The sequence below is a fragment of the Buteo buteo genome, chromosome 27 (assembly GCF_964188355.1).
Source record: "Buteo buteo chromosome 27, bButBut1.hap1.1, whole genome shotgun sequence".
In the NCBI taxonomy this organism is placed as follows: domain Eukaryota; kingdom Metazoa; phylum Chordata; class Aves; order Accipitriformes; family Accipitridae; genus Buteo; species Buteo buteo.
The window spans coordinates 3,273,539-3,293,407 of NC_134197.1; the positions used below are offsets into that span (position 1 = coordinate 3,273,539).

Genomic DNA, 19,869 nt, shown 5'->3' on the forward strand with positions numbered 1-19,869 from the left:
CCAGCAGAGGAAAAGGAGGAGGAGGAAGAAGCAGTCTACCATGTGAAGCTAGCAGACCCCATCCAGCCATGCCATCCCCTCTCTGGCACTGCATACCCGTCCACCGCCATCTCTCTCTGCAGGAGGAAGGCATGGGGCAGGGCGGGCGAGGGGCTTCACGAGAGGCCAAAGCACAAGGTGCGGCCCCTCTGGGGTGCTGGGGCCATTTGGGGACCAGGCACCGGCTGTGACAGGCCTGGGCGGTGGGGCAGGGTGGGAGCTGCAGGGGGACAGCATCCACATTTGCTCCCCAGTCCCCGGGGAGGGAGAGCAGGAGGAGGAGGAGGAGGAGGGCAGCGAGCCCCGTCGCTGCTTTCTAGGGCAGCACAGGAGGGACAGACACTGCGTTTGGCTGCCCTGTCCCCAAGGAGCTAAATACTCCCTTAATTTAGAAGCAGTTCCCTACTCCTCGCAACCTCGTTTCTGCCGGCCGGGAAGCGAGGCACACATCCCAGCCGCCAGCACCACCACACAGGCAGGCAGAGTGATGCTTTCTGCTTTTATTCAATTAATGCAGCAATCTATACAAGAAAAAAAAATAATAATAATGAAACCATGAAATTTCAAACCCTGACAGTGAAGAACCAAATTCTTCCTAAGAATCAACCAGAATTAAAAGATTCCCCCCGCGTCAGACTGTACATAAAATAATCTCTGCCCCATTTACAGCGTTTCACACGGTACTTCTCGTATCTCAAACTTCAGAACTGTACAACTTTGTTACAAACCACGCTTTTTCCTAGGAAAAGCTTACGGAAAAAAATATTGCCACTTCTTCTTTATTTTTTTATTTTTATTTGTAACAAAAAAAAAAATTAGAATCTTTAAAAAACAAAATTAAAGTCAGCCAGAACTTGTAAGTGTGGGCAGGGGCGCGGGAAGGAGCAGAGACACGCTTCTTGGCCAAACATTTCTCCTCTCGACCGGGAAAGGGAACACTTTTGGCAGATAAAAGACTATTTGCCGCTGGCGGGGGTCCAGACCCCAGCCCTCCGAACCCTCCTCAAAGCATGGCAACTGTTTCGACCCATGGGGCTCAGACCATGCAGCGGCGAGTGCCAAAGGCCTGAGCTCTCACCCCGGCAGAAATCGGCTTCCCCCGCGCCCCAGCGACCCCCGGGATGAGCCAAGCCTTGGTACTGGGATCGCAGCTCCCAGGCATCAGAGCTCTCACCTAACAGCTGGATGTGAGTTCAGCAGGTATGGAGCCAGATGTGGCAACCAGGGCTCCCCGGCTGCAGGCAGCCTGCCTGCCAAGCCCATCCAGGCAGGGACCTGCCGACAGACTTGACAGCCCCTCCCTAGGCCAGCTCACCTCTTACCGCCAGCAAACAGCCTTTCCTTCTCTTCCTACAGACATATCGAGCCCACACGACCAATGCAAGAGCTTTAGTTCAACCACCAAGTCTTCTCGAGATACAGGTAATGGTAACAAACCCCAATTCCTCCTGCTCTTTGCAGAAAAGTGGGGACAAACCCCACCTTCCTCCCCCTTCCTTAGGAAAGACAGTTCTCATGGTCTGGGCTGTGGGTCTGGGTGCATGGGATCATCACATTGGATGTAGCCTTATTCCCAAGTTTTGGGCTGAGCGGGTTACATGAATGACACACTGTGGGTGGATGGAAAGGAGGTCGGACCACACGACCGGACCAGACAGACACGACAAAGCCCGACAGGGTCAGGTCTGTGCATGAGCCCATGCCACGGAGCAAACGGGGAGAAGTTTTGCCTCCAAACTGAAGCTCACCACCCTCCATCCTCCGCACCAGACCCATGCCACCAGCCTGACCCCAAGCCTGCAGGCAACCCGACACAGCCAGTGACAGAGAACAGGTACAGGCATCACCAGTATTTCTGAGCCAGTTTTACCAGACAGGTTATAGTAAGGGATCTAGGCATCTGGATCCACATGAAAAATGCATCTTCTGGTTTGGAATCAAGGTTTCTCTCCGATGTTGTTCAGTGCAAAAGAGTTAAAAAACCATGTTATCTACACATATACATCCGTATGTATAGAAAATGTCTGTACAAGTGGGGAAGATGGCCTGCCTACATGCTGGGGACTCCTCGCCCAAGAGATGCTACGGGTCAGACTGGTTGCATCCCACTCTCTTTCTCTCTCTCCAAGGTGTCAAGCCCCAACCAGTCAGGTTGAAAACCAAGCACACATGAGAACAGACAGCAGCTGGAGAGCGGCTCTGACGAGGAGCTCCTCCTGTCCCTCCAGCCACAGCTGCCAGCTCAGACACACCACACAGATGTGGGGCAGTGGGGGAAGGAAGGAGGGGAGCGCTCCCAACTATGGCATGCGGGAATACTGAAACAAACCGGGAAAGGAAGGATACCTGCGCGTGTACAAACTGCACAAGGACTGGGATGAGGTGATGGTTGGTACTAGGCTAGAGGTAAGACCTCAGGATGCCTTTTCAGCAGATACAGCCAATGCCTCATCCCACAGGAGCCCTGCTCTGGGAAGCGGCCCCAGAAAGGCAGGTTGCCTCCAGCTTCATTTTGAGTTGAGACACCAGGATACAGTATCCATATTACGGAGGTAGGAGTAAAACTGGGAGCTGGTGCGGGAGGAGAGGGGAAGAGCAGGTTGTGCAGAGCCAAGACCTCTGGTAGCAACCACTGCCACCGTCAGCAGCACCCGCAGCAGAGCCTGACACCGAGAAGGGCACGGGGCACATCCAGGATGAATCCAGAAAGACAACTAGAAACAGCCATTGCTAGGCATCCTGCTAGCAGGTCTCTAGCTTGTTGGAGAAGTTTGCACCAGCCATAAGGAAGAGAAAGGATCACTGCTCCCAGCATGCGGTTTTGCTATCAGGGGAATGCCGAGCTTTCCAAAACAAGGTGTTTGTAGCCAAGAGCTGGCCCGGATTCTCTGCAGAAAGCTGGGAGGGTGAGGAACACCGCTTCAAACACTAAGCGTGGTCTGAAAATGTTTTTTTTTAAAGGTTTCAGAAGCAGCAGAAGCATGAACTTTTAGATCTCTGGGCAGACAAGACAGGTTCCTTCAAAGGCTGGCCGTGAGGCTGTGCCCATACCTCCACACCAAGCCGAATGGGGCTCTCACCAGGAAAGCAATCGGATAAAGAGAAGCAAGAGACAGGCACTGGGGACCTTGCAGATCAGTGGCGCTGAAGGTGATGGTAATTTCCTTTGCACTAATGTGACCGCTAGATGCAGCCTGAGCAGAAACCCCAACAATGGGCGAGTGGCAGGAGCTGCAGAAGTCAGCGGGGAAGGAAAAGGACACCGAAACCCAGATGTCAGCAAATGTGCTCGATTGCCAAGGAACAGCACTCCGGGGAATGATGCCTGGGGTTTGGTTTTTTTTGTTTGTTTGTTTGTTTTGACTGGGAGCCCCTCAAGACAGCAGCAAACGGGTTTCAAAATATATTACATCTTTTTATTGCCAAGCGTGCAGACCGTGAAGTGTGTGGGGGACACGACACTAAGAAAAACTACAATTTGAGGGAGGGCAAAGCAGTAAAAATTTAAAAATAAGACTACTCCTTACAACTGCCAACACTTGGGTTCAAAGAATCAATTGGAGGAAGTTTCTTAAAAGTACGGTTCTAAATATGGTGTTGGGCCCCAAACTTTGAAAACGCTGAGGCTTTGGTCTGGGCTAACACAAACCGGGTGGGAGAAGAGGAGGAAGGCGGCAGACTTGCTAACACTAACTCCACGAGGCCGAATGCCTGATTTTTCTCAGCATTTTCTGTAGCAACCAGAAAACTCCCTACCCCAGGAACACAGGCAGGAATAAGCCAGGAGGAGGAGGGCAACCGCTGCAGCACTAGCTGCTGAATGCACTGAACTGGGGCCAAACTAGACCCTTGCAGCGTCCTTGCTCCCAGAGCCAGCCTCGGAGGGGACAGACCGCAGTGGAGCTGCCCAGCTCCCCCAAGGCCGTGGCAGCGCCTGTTCCTGCTCTGACAGAACGCAGCCGGTCCCTCGGGATGGGATGCTGCGCCACCTCAACTCTCTCCACCTAAAAGGGGCAGTGGAGAACAGGTCTTCTCAGAGGATCCCAAGGCAAGTGTCCTCACAAGCACAGCATCTCTCCTCCTCCTCTTTGCTATCTCCAGCTCTGGGAAGCAGCATGTACTCAATGCGATCACTCACTCAGCAGCCCCGGGGCTCCAATATGGACCTCGGGTCAATGCTGGGCCAGCCTCAAATGAAGCCAGCCACATCTCCTTCCTCCTCAACCAAAATACACCCCTGGTCAGACCAGCACTGAGAAACCAGAGCTCAAGTACATTCTTCTCGGAGAGGGCAGCGCAAGGACACAAGGCTGTGAGCCCACACTGACTTGTGAAAAGGGACTGGAAAGGAAACCTACAGCATTTAAAACTGGTACTAAAGTGCAACAAAAATGTCCTAAACTCTTTGAAATCAATTGCAGTAAGAGGGGTCTGCAAAGCTTCAAACTTCCAGTTACTGCAGGGCACCCTTAAAACACAACCCAACAACAACTAGGTAAGAGCAGACTAAGGAGCCCTTTGGTGAAGCAAGGAATACGAGGCCACCACAGAGAGTTTCAGCTCCTGGGGTCAAACATCATATTTAGAACACATGAAAAGGAACAAAGTTAAAGCAAAAAAACAAAAATACAACTCTTGAAATCTTGCGCAATGAAACAGTTAAACTTTTTGGTGTTTTCAAAAGAAATCCCAACAGACAGCCTGGCATAACTTTATCTGCTTCCTAAGGGAGAGATGCCCATTTGACCCATGACTCAGGACACCATGTGCACTGGACATGTTCCATCCTTACGTATGTCTCAGCATTCCTCCATTCATAAAAACAAATCGCCTAGATCCTTCCTGTTTACTCTTCAGCCTGAAAGGAAAAACCAAAACTGAAGCTAGATGGAAGATAGCCAGAGGGAGGAGAAAGTTTTCACAGACTGGAGGCCAATCTCATCAGCTCCACAAGCCTGGAAAGTGCAATCCTCAGTGTCGCCTCATTTTAACTTTCCTGGCTGGGCTGCCGTCCTCCTCTTCCTCGTCACAGTCCTCCGTGTACTCGTAAGACCTTCGCCAATAGTTCTCAGAGCTGAAGTTGCTCCGTCTCCTATGTTTTGGTAAGAGGACTGAGCGCCTGTTCTCCTCTTTATCCATTTCTAGAATCCGTGGCCTATGGAGAGAGAGAAAGAGGGAGTGAGAGCACATCCATGACAGGATTCAGGCATTCCTTATGCAGACACTATCTGCGGTTTTGCATACTTTGAGCGATATGACTGACTGTTTCCACATTGCTTTCCCAGTGCTGGGCACTCAGCAGAGCAGGAACAGATGACCAAGTTTCACTACCCATGGGGAGGCTGCAAACTTTGCTTTTGACGGTGCAAGTCCTTCCCCTTCCCAGGGCAAGTTTTGGTCTTTACCTCCACCAGGAACACTTCCAAACAGCCCAGTCACCTCTTTTTAAGTGCAGCTTGTGGCCCCAAGAAACATCCCTTGGGCAGAGGGGTCTGCCTCTCCTCCAGCAGAACTCACAGCAGAGAGCTGAGCTCCTTTTCAAGCTGCTGAGGTGCTTGTGGTGCAGGATCAAACCACAGCTCCGAACTCCTTTGTCCTCTCACTAGTTCTCACAAACATTATCACAGCACAGTTGTTACTTCTGCAAAGCTGCCTCTGCTCTCACCTGCGATCACTTTGTAGTAGGACTGGGCTGGTGGCTGCAGAGACCACTTGTTTTATCTTAGGTGGCAACTGCCAAGTTTCTCCAAGAGATCCCACTATCTGATATCCATGCTATTTACCTATGTTATACTGGAGCCTTTGAGGCCAAAGGAAGAAAAACACATGTTTTTCATACCCATCTACTGCAGGAGTCCATGGAAGTCCCTCCACCCCGATAAGGTCACAACAGGCTAAAAACCAGCCCTCACGGATCTACAGATTTGTCCTGCATGATTGCTCCTCTAATCATACATCAGCCCACTGCATGCTCAGAGGTAAGCCTTCATTTGCAGGCTAGCTTCTCTTCTTGATCTATCTTCCCAGTCAGTCTGAGTCCAGGTGAATGAACACCGCTCATAAACAAGTCATCCCCACCCTCCTCCCTCCAGGACAGGTTGAAACACGAGCTGGGACCGCACAGCAGCCAAGCCCCGGGACCGAACCGACTTTTGGCTTTTACACGATCTGCAGAGAATGCTCTCTCGATCCTCCGGAAGCTTTGGAATTGGAGAATACCAGAAATATTGCACGACAGCTGGCAGACTGGCTATCACTCACGGCTATCAGTACATTCACGCAGAGCAAGGTGGAGTTTAAGGAAAGCCTTGCCGCAGAGCTCAAGCTGTCTGAAACCTCAGCAAGCAGCATCCCTGAAGGTCAGGCTTCTGCTTTCACACAGTCTGGTTACACACACAAAAATATACACATGCAGCTCTGGAACCAAAACAGGTCTGAGAAGCTTCCCAAGGCGGCCTTCACCTTTCCCAGATAGCAAAACCTCACATTCTCTCCCAAGACTGCTTTCATAATATAGTTTAACGCAGCTGCACAGGTTGCTTGGCAATAGAGGTCAAAAATAATTAGCTGCAGGGAAACTATTGTTCTGAATGACTGCATTATCAACAGCCAGCCAAATCTATTGCTTCTTCATTATGCCACTCACAGGATAAACAATGTAAGCTGCTTACAGCCAGAGCTTAGCCTTTGCAAGCCTAGGAGGAACGTATAAAGAACCTCATTCTGATAAAACAGATCTGTACACCACAGAAAGCACCCAGGAGGTGCAAACTAGGATGCTTTTAAGTGTGCTGTGCAGCCTCTCTTGTCAGAGGCCAGGAACCTTAGACGTGCACTGACCTAGAGATACCATCCAAAACATTGATCTTAGCAGAGATCATCCTACCTGTGAGCAGCATCAGGATCTGCTTTGCGATGGGACCGCTTTGGTTTCAGGATCTGGTCCCGGTTGCTTCCCGATAGACGGTCAGAGTTATAACCTGGTGGCAACACAGAGCTACTCAGGGATTTTGTTTCCAATCGAGGTGCATCTAGTCTTGTTCTGCAAATATTTAAAGAGAAGAGAATTTGCAAGGAGTTTCTACAGAACCGCTAGCGTGCTGCAGCAGACGTCTGTCCTAGATGCTGAAGCAGAACCCTCAATCGCAGCCACACAGCTCAGGAAGAAGGTCAGGACTATTACGCTCAACAGCAGAACTAGCTGCAGCTTTCTGCTACTTGCAGCTTCAGCTTTAACCTTTGCTGCCTTGGTTAGAGGAAGGCTTAGGAACATGTGTAGTCATGAGGCGAATGCAGATGGTGCTGGGCTCACTGCAATCCCAGTTATGGGATACAGAGTAGAGGCGTTGGAGCACCTGTAAAATCCTGTGAAATCACAGTGACTCGTCAATAACTCGCAGCTCCAGTTAAGCCACCTGGGAGATGCCCTGCGAAATTCATCATCACCTACAACAGTAATAACTGCTTCTATCTGGAAACTCCCTACTGTCTCAAGATCTCGTGGGGTCAGGCCTTTCTCAGCTTGACTAAGAGGTTTAAAGAGTTGAAGCACGAGTCAGGAGAAGGTCTAGCAAACAGAAGCTGCACCACATCCCTTCCAGCCGCACAGCACACGCTCAAGCTACAGCAGAGAGCAAGCACAGCTCATCCCAGAGCAGAACTGCCACTGGCCCAGGCACGACCGTAGCCATGCACATGTGGAGGGGAAGCAGCAGGCTAAGCAGCAGGAATAAAAACTCCACGGCGCAGCGTCTTATCACAGCGCTATTGCCATCTCCCAAGCACAGCACAGTTACCAGTCTCAACTTACAAGCTCTGCTAAAGTCTATTTCAAAACTCAGACTGAAGCCTAAGAATGGGCAAAATACTCTAAAAGGTGGTGCCAGTGCTCCAGAGCTGCCTATTTCAGGAGGATGGAAGCCACTTCCCAGAAGGAAAGGCACCCTGATATTGTTGCTGCAGCCTGTCTCCTTCCTTGGGATTAGGGGTGAATATGGAAGGGGTCTGGGTGAAAGAAAGCGGAGAACCACTACTTGCTCTCTAGTGCTGAACTTTAGGTCCTGAGGGAGGTTTCCACAGGAGAATCCCAACCTAAACTCCCATTAGGAAGCACGTCCAGTTGCCAAGCTTCCTGTCCGCCATCAGAGAGAGCCTCTTCAAGTTAACCAGGGCAATGCCAGCCTGGCACACGTGAAAACGGGCACGGCAGCCCTAGTCTGCCCAGCATGCCAGAAACAAGGAACACTTCCGCAGGCAGCTGCCAGGCTGGAGCCGGCGCTAGTCCACAATGCCACTGTCCTGAGCTGTTCTCAGCTCCAGGACTGGACCCAGTCCAGCTTGAACACCAAAGGCATTGCAGATCCTGCCCCAGACAAGTTAGGTGGTTTAAATACCTCTCAACGACAACAGCAACTACAGGCCTGCAATTAAAACAAACAAACCACCGAATATACAGCAAGGGCAAGGGAACACCAGCCACACTCTCTCTGTCCACAGAGCAATGCAGGTATGAGTTGCAGAAGCAGGTACGAGGAGAGGCTATACTAAAATGGAGAGCAAATTACCTACTGAGGTTCAAGTTAAATAGAATAACTCCCCAATGCAATGGCTTGCAAAGAAGTGCTTACAAACGGCAGCATAAGCCCTCTAAAACGACTTTCAAGACCTGCTTCAATAGGTCTCATTTCTATCCCCACCTCCCACGTTACCTCTTTCAGCATCTCATGAAATTGAGCGCACCGTTCCCCTCCCCAGACTCTTGCTCAAAGCGCTTCCAAACCTGGCTGGCTCCCCGCAGTCCTGCACTCCGATACGCAGGAAACACTGTAAATATCATCACACTACAGCACTGAAGTGTTTATGACCTACTTGGTAACCACGCTGCTCTCAAGCATCCTGCAAAACCCAGCCACTTCTCTAGCTCGTGCAGCTTTGTTCTCCTGCCGCTGCCAGCAAAAACCGTCTCTAGAACCACACGCTCGGAATAGCGGCAAGAGCAGATCCAGACTCAAACGTCTGGGGCCCAGCAGGCTCTGGCAGCCTATTCAGAGCCGAATATCCCAGCTCCAAGCTGCAGCAAAGTTTATGCTGCTCTGTGACCCAACTGATCTGATCCCGCTGGAAAGCTCAGGGCTGATTCTTACCATGAAGATGAGGAAGGGGAGTTTTATGAGGCCGCTGGCTGCTCCCAGGCCTTTCATGCTAGCAGGCTACCAGCGGAAGTAGCTGTTTTCCTGGTTGCATAACACGCTATTTCAGACTGCACAAAGTCGCATGATCCGGGACTAGGGAATGGCATTCGCTGCAGCAATACATGCCGCGGGGATGCGAGCGCAGACAAAGGTCACCGCAGCCCTGCTGTGCATGCATGCATGCACACGGGACTCAGCGAGGAGACGGCCGCCGTCACAAGGGATAAGCAGCAATTAATAAGCTCTATTTGGCAGCAGAGTGCACCCTTTGGCAAACAGGCAATTGCCATGTATTCACCAGGGCTGCTAAGCTCTACGGAGATTACACAAAAATAATTACCAGGGGGTTTCCACTTTGCTCAAGAGAAAAATCCTGTTGTGGTTTCATTCAGCCTGCCAGTCAGGTCAGCCCATCGCTGTCTGCATATGACTGGGCAGAGACACACTTCTGCTCTAGCACTAAGCAAATCAGGCCCCTAAAATCAGGGTTAGACAGAAGGACGCACTGCTACAGAAGGATAGCTAAGCAAACATACGCAACAGGGCTCTGCAAGGAGCTAATGGGCCTTGTCTGTTCAGCAGTGATGCACCAGGTCAGCCGGGTACATCCCAGCCAGCTAGGTGCTTGCCCAGTTGCACTTTTGAGGACAGTCAGGCTAGACGGAAATAACTCAACATCCTTAGCTTACAGAAGCTGGCGAAAGCAAGAGGTAGAGCCAGTTTAAACGAGTATCTTAGATATCTGCACCAGTTTGGGCACTTCAGTTTATTTAGCTGATTGTCTTTTCTAGGGAACTGCTCTACAGCCTAGGACAGGCAGCTTCTCTATCCCAAAGCCCAACTAAAGCAGCTACAGGATTTGGAGATGCCTTCCACTGGTGTTCATCAGCGCTCGCACTGCTTTTTGTTGGCTGCAGTAACCAACAACGTGAACACAACAGTCTTTTAGTTTTTATCGCAACCCTCTCACCTTAAACCTCACGTGGCAATAACCAGCTATTGGGTGGTTTGGTTCTAATCTGTCTTTCTTTCATCCCACTCTATCACCTGCCACATCTCATCCCGCCTCCCTGGGTCTGTGCTGATTTAGCCTGGCTAACGCCTCAGGGCTGCTGTTTTTCCTGCCTTCATTTCATGGGTCTCTCTAACCAGATGTCCAACTCCAGTCCACTGGCTTTGTGCCATATCTTCACAACGTTGCCAGACTTGTTTTAAAACCAACTAAGCCATCCAAAAGCTCAGCAAGTCTGAATCTAGACCACTTGCCTGCTAGCCTTATGCCAGTCTGGGCCACAACTGCAGCCCTGCCACCAATGCCCACACTTTTGGCTTGGTTCACAGGACTCAAGTCATGTGTTTTCACTTGCAAAAAGATTTCTTGACAGCAGAATTACTGCTAACACCTTCTAAGGCACAATCAATATGGGTCAATGTGTGGCAGTCACATTTTTTGGTCTCCTTAGTAGAAGAAACTGATTAGAGAGGACATTTCTGGGCACAAAAAAAGGTTATACTGAGGGAGTTTGGGGTGGGATTGGTTTATTTTTTCTCCATTTTCTTAAGAGCTTTAGGAACAAGCACTGGTTGATGAAATGCCATCAAGACAGCGTATCTTCTTAAACAGGAAGCGTGCTTCTAAAACAGCTTACAGAGCTTGGCTTCCCAACACCGACTTGAAGGACAAGTTCTGTAAAGTGAGCACTAAATTCACTGCATCTGTTTCCCTTCAAAGCCAGCATCTTCCTCTCACTCTCCCCAGGAAATGAAAGCCATGTTACCAAGAAAACTTTATCTGCTTTACAGGAGATTCTCCATCATAAGCATTAGCTCCAAAGGACTGTCCAGGTAACTCACTCATGTGGGTATCATATGGTCAGACACCTGAATACATAGCCCAAAACAAGCTAGTTTGAAATCCTAGCTGTTTGGAGTTAGGCAGCCAATAAAAGCCAGGTGTTTGGACATGAACAAGGCTTGCAAACCCAGACATTACAATGAAGTACTGCCGCACTGAGCCAAGAAGTGATTAACTCTGCAGTAACAAGTTCCATCTACTTCCACCAGCCAAGCGATGGGTACAGCAAGACACAAGTAAGCATGAGAGTGACATCTAAGCAAGACGTAAGATCAAGCCAGCAAATTAACAAGCAAGACAGTTTTAAAGCGTTTCTTTAAAAGCACCTTAGGAAACATCACAACACCACATCCAAGTTTATCTTACTGTCCGGAGGGCTTCAACACTTACTTTCGAAGGATGATGACAGCTCTTCTTTCCTTAATGTCCTGTGGTCGAATACAGTGTGTAATTTCATCGGCTGCATATCCACTGACAACAAAAACAAAAAGCCACTGTGAGAAAGATGACAGGCAGAAGCAGAAAGTGGTTGCCAGCCTCAACAACTCAGTTTGGCCAGTCATTTCCTAACTTCCACCAGGAATTCCTCCTCCAAACACCATTCCCCAGGTACACAGGAGCTAGACTTATAGGAAGGAAGAAACTCCAGGAAAGAATGAGGACAGTCAAGGCTTTTTTTTTTTTTTTTACTCAGTTTTTTAGCATATACCAGAGGAAACTACCACCTGCCACAACATTGTGAAATAAGACATGTAGAAAATGAGTTTATGGAGTGTAAATTCAGCCAATTCATTTATCAAGAAATTAGAGAGCAACAGCAGGGAAAAAAAATCAGCATATTGCTCCAAAGCATCTTCTGACATATGTCCCTGAGAAAAAGCCATCTCTCGTGGCTGAGATGCACAGCATACCCAGACACTTATGCGTACCGGAGTCAATGAGAAGATTCATTAGTTGAGGAGGGGGCGCAGTGGTGGTAAGAGTCAAGTGTCTCACCCCCCTCACCTGGGCACAGACGCTGCCGTCTCAGCACCCTCACCCTCCCCACTACCCCCCCGTGTGGCACATCCTCAGCCATGGTACAAACATCACCCCCCAGCACAGCCCAACCCCAACACAATGCACAGGGGGTAACCTTCAAATTCAGACCTGCAAACCAAGCTGCACTCCTAAAACCTCCCTGCCACAGGGCTCACAAGGCGAGACAGCTACCTGGGCTGAGGAAAATTACACCAAGCTCAAGCAGCCACGTCACCACGCAGTAGCCGTTCTTGGCAGGAGTGTTTCGCTGTATGAGATGACTTCACCTACTCCACGTTTCTAGCAGGCAGGAGGAAAGCCATGGCCAACGAGGGCCCCAGCTACCCACAACACAGAGTAGCATTTTTCTTGTGGCTGCTTCCATTGTTCAGCACAACTCCCGGGGTCCAGCGCAGCACGTGAGATTGCGGCGGGTCTGTGGAGAGCGGCCATCATGCTTGCTTGGACACACAAACCACCCCACCAGGAGCACATCTCGTCACTCGCATGGGTGCTAATGAGCAGGTCTGAGAGGTGGGCCTGCCCTCTACCTGCTGTTTGGAGAGCATCTGTTCACAAAAGAGCCTTCTAGAGTCCAGTATGGGGAAAAAAGAGAAGTTAAAACACCTTCAGAGCCTCCTGAAATAGCTGACAAGGACAGAAATGCCTTTGAAGGGACTTGGACGGAGGCTGCTGAAGCCATACAAAGCTAGCACACCCCCACGCTGGTTTAACCTGAAGCAGAAATCAATGAGCCCACTCTCCCCACGAGGCTTTACGGTGAAGCTGCTGTCAGCTAGCCCTCCAGGAGCACGGCCAGGGTCATTGGCTTGCAGGTTATTCAGAATGCTCAGAGCAGAGAACAGATCACGCACACGCCGGTCTTCTCTGGGGATGGGACTGGGTTTCCTTTATCTGGTTAGATAACCCACCCACTCACTGAGGAACACACACCTCTCAAAGATGGATTTACTGCTTTGAGAAGAGAGTTAAGAGTCTAAAACCTGTTCAGTTAAAACAGGGGTTGATGTCTATCCCCCCCATCCTCCGGGGCACTGCAGAACAAGACAGTGTTATGCGAAGGGGCTTATAATGATGCTCTATCATGTTCCAGGAATCTCTGTGTCAAGCTCCAGCGAATTCATTAATAGCACCCATGTTAACATTCAACTCGGCACATCCTCAGCGACACTCTGAACTTCGGGAAGGGGTCTGCTTCCAGACCTGCACTCTCCATCATGAGATGTCAGCCTGGCTACTCGTTCTCACTCCCCAGGCAGTGACCTGCTTTCCAGCTCACTTTCAGAGTGATGCCAGGCACAGCTCGTAGTCCCAGATGCACATGGGCAGCACCAAAGCAACAGCCCCACTAACCCCATCCGAGGCCCTAATGGGGACCCACCAGTCTGTCCCAGTGCCACGCTGGTGTGGGAAAACCCAGCTCACACCACATCAGATACAGTGATAGCATCTCTCTGCACGGCCCTCCAGCAAAGGGGTTTGCACAGGCACCAGGAAGAGAAATGGAAGAAAAAGATTATTTGGTTGTGTCACACTTATTCTGCTTTGTGCCAGTATGAACTTCTCACCCACTGCCTGGCCTCGCTGCATCCTGATGAGGGGTGATGGGGCAGAAGCTGGAACAAAACACCTATAATAATATCGAGGGTCTACCCAGAGATTTCTTGCCCAGAGAACAAACCCAAAGCACGAGGTAAGAGACAACTTGGTAAGGAAAACCCTAAATTGCTGCCCACAAGAACACCCGAGCATGATGACTCCAGCCTAGAGCATTTTCCAGAAGAACATGGGGAGGCGTAGATGCTATCCACACACTCCTCCAACTAACACCCCAACTCCTAACCAACCTGTCGGATCTTACACCCCCAACTCCTCCTCAAGTCCCTTTTCCAGTCCACAAGAGTTGCTGCCGAGCCACTACATAACTGATTCACACGGAGATGAAAGCAGATTTTTTTGTACAAACATCAGCAGAAAGGAGGCCCTGAAGTTCTGCAGAACATCTAACAAGAAATATTTCTAGGGGTTGACAACAGCCAGGCCAGCTCAGAGGCAGAGGAACCTCGCACACTAGCCCATCACAGAGTTTGTGCAGCTCAATGCTTTACTTGTGGTTCAGGAAAGCTGCTGCCACAAACCACAGCTGTGACACTGACCAGTTCAAGCAAAGCTTGAACAAATCTATTTGCCTCATCACCACTAGCACATGCAGAACTTCCTCTGCACCAACGGCCTGTTCTGAGGCATCAGACTTTTCTGGAAAAGCATCTAATCCAGGCAGTTGCAGAGAATTCCTCCAGCTGGGAAGAAAGCAGATTCATCCTCCAGAAACTCCAACCAGCTCCAATTATGTTACCATCAGGCATGCCTTGAGACAACAGGAGAGACAAACATTACGATGTTTCCACTGCTATTACACACAGCAGGGAGACAACCTGGAGCACTCACCAGCTGCAGAAGGGAAGCCCGTATGGCGTACAAGCTCTCAGAACTTGGGAAATGTTACTTTTGGTCATTTATTCCCCTGGCTAAATGCAACTGCACTATTTTCAACCCCAGTTCTGAGATGCACCACCCGACAGTTAAACAAAAGCTGGCTGGGGACTCAGATTTGCTACCTACGACAGCATCTGTGGGGCACGGTGTAGTGCAGGGGTCTGGCTGGAACCACCCACCCCGGCTGGCTCTGCACAACGCCCCCCCCAGCTCCATCCCTTTTTTCCAGCCTAAGCATTTGTCAAACCACGTGTTCCCCAGATGAATGGACAAATTCCTCCATCTCCTCCCCACTGCTTCTATCGATTGATGCTTATCAAATTCTTTAAAAACAAACAAACAAACAAAAAAACCAGAAGAACACCCACAAACATGGTCCAGCAAGCAGCCCCCAACAGGCAGCTGATGGTCCAACAGGACTGAAATCCAACTTCACTCCGACTGCCTGAAAAGAGCAGCAGAGACCGAGGCACTGCTGTCGCTTTCCCTTGGCCCGGCTGGCAGCAGGACAAACCTGCAGGAGCACCGGCTTCCTGGGGCTGCAGGAAAAGAGGGGACTGGAGGAGGTCTTCTTCTAGATGTCACAACCTACAAGGGCAAGTCTTCACCGCAGATGGGAAAGGAGAGGAAAAAAGTGCCTTGCTGGAAAAGCAAAGGGCTAGTTAGCAGGTCGCAAGGTGGCTTAGCCTTTGTCGTGCTGGCAGAGGTGCGCAGCCCAGCAGGAGAATCTCCATTCCACCTTTTAAACACTAACCTGTCGTTTGAGGTCCGAATACTTTCCAGTGAGTTTGAGGTGGGGTCAGTGTTTGCAAACACCACAGCCTGCTTCACAGTAGGCAAATAAAGTCAAGGGAGGGATATGGGGAAAGCCCCTCTTCAAACTCCCTGCCGTGTAGGTGGCTACAAAATTGGGAGGACAATTTGGAATAGGCTGCTGAGAGCAGGAACATGACAGGTGAGACCTGGGTAGAGCCTGAGAACGATGTGGGGGCAAAGGGAGAGATCCAACAGCCTTCTTTAGATCCTCATGATTTCCACACGGTAACCAAACGCATGCGGCTAACCTGGCTTCCCCAGAAAGGCGGCACGCCAGCAGCAGCCACTGACCCAGCAATATTTGAATCACAGACATTACAAGCATGCCATTTCTATCTGTGCCGTTTCCCTATCTCCAGGGCAACTGCCTTCAGCAACTGTTTACTAAGAGCAGAAAAAGCCAAGTTTGGGGAATTGACTTAAACATCACCAAGGGCTGGATTTCGGAGATACACCCCTCAGAGCCGACCCAACGGTCTGGAGCTCTCCCTGCTCCTCCCAAATTGCTGGGGTTAGAGGGGAGACAAGGAGATCTGCAGGAGTCGAGGAACCTGCGTCCAGCCAGGATCATATCATCACAGAACAATCACTTTGGCAGAATCTCTCTTAAGTGAGTGCTAAGTATCTGCTAACTGCTGTACCAAAACTGAAATAATCCCCTTTTTTTCAAGTCTATTATTTGCTGGAAAATGGAACATCTAACTCCAGAGTTGGGTTGGTCAGAAACCAACCCTTCTAATCAAGAGTTAAAAGATATCTTTGTTTGTTTTGTAACTCTGGTTGATTGCTTCAACCATCAGTTAATAAACTGATTACGGCACCCAGGTGACGCTGGCCACCAACCCAAATGCACCAGCCTGGGAGACACCCCGCTCCAATTCCGGGAGCCCTGGGCCTGCTTCCTCTTCCCAGCAGTTTTGGGAGAAGAGCAAGGGTCTGGGACAAGAAAACATCACTCTCTGGTCCAGGAGCAGAGAAAAGCACCTCTTCCTCCTGCCACCATCCTTCACTGCAAAGTCCCAATCCTGCTTCAGACACAAGGCCATGAGTTTTCCTAGTGGCTTTGACTACAGGACTTCAGACTGACCCTACATTAACAGCACTGCCAGCATGCTTCTAAGCAAGAAAATATTCTCGCTGTCCTTAAAAAAAAAAAAGGCCTCTGGCTGTAAAAGAAAGGACAACTATTTACTCCAGGCCCGCCGGGGAAAGACGGCACAGGGGTTTGCATCACCAGCAAGAAAATTAGGGTAGAAAGTTTCCCTCCTGGTGCCTAAGAGATGTCAGGGAGCGGAGCGGCTGCCTCACAGCCAGCAGTCTCCATCCCCAGGGATGGAGCTTGCTCTGAGATAAAAGGACACTCAGCAGGATGGGTGCTCCCGAGTCCCGTTTCACAAAATCACCGTGACCTCTGCCCCCTCCCCGTCCTCCGGCACCCTCCCTGCCCCGGCCACTCCAGCAGAGAACGAGAAAATGTCCTCGGCGCCGTTCCCGCTTCCCTCTGCAGCCTCCCTCATCCCTCGCTAATCCACAGAAGTTACCTAACGCTGGGGGTACGGCGAGGATTAGTTAACGTTTGTGCAGCTTTTCCGAGATAAAAGCTACGCGAGATCTCAGCATTTATTATTGATGCACTAGTCAACGGTGCAAGGCTGTGCGTATGCGGGGGGGAAAAAATTCCTTCCCGAACCCTGCGGCGATCACTTTACAAGCCAAAGCAGGGGATTGTGTTACAGCCCGGGAGCCCTGAAAACCGGCCTGGACCTTTACCAGTCCAAAAAATAAAACCCCAAACGAGGATACTGTTGGTAGCTCAGAGCACTGCTGGCATAGTCCCGGCGATCCCTGCTCCTGGCAGGGAGCACTCTGACCTTCAGGGACACGAGGGACTGGTGCTTCCCACGTCGGGCAGCCCCGGCACTGGGCTTCGAGCCACCCTCCCCAAGACCTGGACGCCGGCGGGTCCGTACGCACCAGCCTGCGCGCACTCTGCCTGTCCCCTTACCTGCCTGCTCTGCCCGCCCAGCGCGTACCGGGAGTCAGCGGGGATTAGGAAGCAGGCGTTTCCCAGTGCCAATCCCAGCTTTACTACCGACCGGCTGCGTGACCTTGGGCAGGTCATTTCACCTCCACAGCTCTTCCCCCGTTTGCCAGAACGCACGTGAAGTCCTTCCTTGTGCCTGTGACCCGCCACTGCTTCCAAGCGACAGTCCCATGGGGCTCTGCACTCCGGTCTCCCCAACGGCATCGGGCAGGGGAGGGATTAGCATTCCCAGTTTACAGACTGGGAAGACGAGGCCGTTCACACCTCCTCTCCATGCTTAAGGTCAGGTCAGGGAGGCACTGGCCAAGCTAAGAATAGACCCAGGAGCCCCATCCCAGCCAGCTGCTCCGCTCTGACCGCTCTTGGGCAGAGGATCCATTTTGTATCTCAATGTGTTATTTTTACCGTTTACGGGAACTACGGCAAAGCTCAGCTCCGCAAGTGGCCGCACTCCCACCAGGACTCGCCTCGAGGCCTGCAGAGATGGCACTACCCCCCCCCCCCCCGCCAAATTAATCACCCACCCAAATCCCCATTCACCACGGCAGCAGGACCCCCCCAGATCCTTCCTTCACCCCTTCCGTCGCAGCGAGACCCTGCACGCCTACAGGCGGGCGAGATCAAGCCCGAGCCGCCGTCGGCGCGTGCATCCGCGTGCCTCGTGATTAGCGTTACACAACCGAGCCCCGGCACGTTAGCGGAGGCCTCGGCAATGCGGGCGGTTTACCTGAGCACCGTGACGCTTCCCCTCTTCACGGGCAGGAAGAGAACGGGCTCCGAGACCCTGATGGGTTTGAACTGGAATTTACACCCGAAGCAGAGCGCCGAGTCGCTGAAGAAGGAGACGGAGACGATGGGCCTCTCGAAGATATGGATGGGGTCCACGTGGGAGACAATGCAGCCCCCCGGCTGGTAGTCGTTGATGACGGCACTGTTCACAAAGCCCTCGGGAATCACCCGGTGCTCCACCAGCTTCCTGATCACCAGGTCGTGCACCCACTCGGGAATGGCGTCCACCTCCCCCCGCGGGTACAGGCGCTCCTGGCCGGGGCCTCGTCTCTGCAGCTGAGACCCGTAGGTATAGCCCTCCCCGAAAAAATACTTGTTCCGCAGCGGCGCCCGATCCACCGTGTGCTCCTTGTAGAGCCCCTTCTCCGCCCGGGACACCACGTCCTCGATCCGAGCTTCGATCTTGGCGCACTCCTCGGAGCTGAAGAGGCGAAGCTGGCGGATGCCGCTTTTGACTTTCCGAGCTTCTTCCTCCTCCTTCTGCTCCTCGTAGTCGCTGGGCTCCGAGCCGGAATCCTCCTGGTGCCGGCGTTTGCGATCGTAGGGGGGTTCGGGGGGTTCCCGTGGGAGGCTGCCGCCGCCGCCGCCGCCTTTGTGGCCGTCCCGGTAGGGCATCATGGACTTGAGCTTCTCCCGCAGGTCCGTGTAACCGCTGCCGGCCATAGTGCGTCCCCGCAGCCCCCGCCTCTATCGATCCCGGTGCTGCAGGCGGCGGCGGGAGGCGGCGGCGGGGGACGCGCAGCTGCTATTCATGGCACCCGCCGCCCTGCTGGAAGAGCCCCGGAGGAACGGGGAGGTGAGGACGGGACCCCCCCCGCTCTCTCTCCCAACCCCCGCCATCGCGACCGGCCGGGCCGAGCCCACCGGAGCCCCCACCCCCGGGAGACGGACCCCGACCCCCCCCCCCCCAACACCACCACCTCCTCCCGGTGAGGCAACACGGCTGGCTCCCTCCCGCCCACCCCCCTCCCGGAGAAAAGGGCTCGGCCCAACGGACGCCACACTCACGGCTTCGCCCGGGAGCGGACGGCGGACAATACTGCCGGTATCGCCGGCGGCGGCGCTCACGCGGCGGTCGGGCCTGGCACATGCCCAGCGGCGGCCCCGGCGCGGTAAGGCGCCCTACCCGCTCCCGCCGCCGCGCCGCTGCCCATGGCGGGGAGGAAGAGGAGGAGGAGGAGGAGGAGGAGGAGGAAGGGAAGACACGGAAGGAGAAACCGGAGGGGGGGGGGGGGGCGGCGGCGGCAACCGGAGCCGGGGGGGGAGGGGGAGGGGGGTCTCGCGCGGCCCTTCCCGCGGCGCGCTACGTCACCAGGAGCCAGCCCGACATCCCGGATCGCCGCCCCGCCCCGCCCGCGCACGCGCCGCCGCCGCCGCCCCACCCCCTCGCACGGCACGTCAAAGCGACGCGCGCGGCCCGGCCCCGCCCCGCCCCGGCCGCCACCTCCGCCCTCGCCTCGCGCCCGTAACGGGTACCGGCAGCGCCGCTAACGCCAACGCTCCGCCTCCCGGCTCGGCGTTGATTGGTTGGGGGGGTGGGTGGGCGGGCGCGAGGCGCTCGAGCCGGCGACTGATTGGGCGGCTCGGGGTGGGGGGAC

The 19,869-nt window shown here is 52.6% G+C and overlaps 1 protein-coding gene across 2 annotated transcripts; it reads right to left on the reverse strand.

Moving 5' to 3' along the window:
• Positions 1–524: 524 nt before the first annotated feature.
• Positions 525–19,430, reverse strand: ALKBH5 (alkB homolog 5, RNA demethylase). 2 transcript variants are annotated; one of them, XM_075058922.1, is made up of 5 exons: positions 19,280–19,430; positions 18,210–19,040; positions 11,476–11,556; positions 6,926–7,081; positions 525–5,194 (listed from the first exon to the last, which is right to left on the reverse strand). In XM_075058922.1, the coding sequence occupies exons 2-5, from the start codon at positions 18,932–18,934 to the stop codon at positions 5,011–5,013; spliced, it is 1,146 nt and encodes a 381-aa protein (XP_074915023.1). In that variant the 5' UTR covers positions 18,935–19,040; positions 19,280–19,430; the 3' UTR covers positions 525–5,010. The 2 variants fall into 2 exon arrangements, with proteins under 2 accessions (XP_074915023.1, XP_074915024.1); XM_075058923.1 differs by having other exon boundaries at positions 18,210–19,037; positions 19,280–19,420.
• Between the last annotated feature and the right edge of the window lie 439 nt (positions 19,431–19,869).

Excerpts from the sequence above, each read along its gene's own strand:
- ALKBH5 (XM_075058922.1), bottom strand. The coding sequence starts at position 18,934 with ATGGCCGGCAGCGGTTACACGGACCTGCGGGAGAAGCTCAAGTCCATG. Across the intron at positions 11,557-18,209 it reads GGAAGCGTCACGGTGCTCAG|TGGATATGCAGCCGATGAAA; the intron begins GTAAACCGCCCG and ends TTTTGTTGTCAG. Across the intron at positions 7,082-11,475 it reads GCTGTCATCATCCTTCGAAA|AACAAGACTAGATGCACCTC; the intron begins GTAAGTGTTGAA and ends AAATATTTGCAG.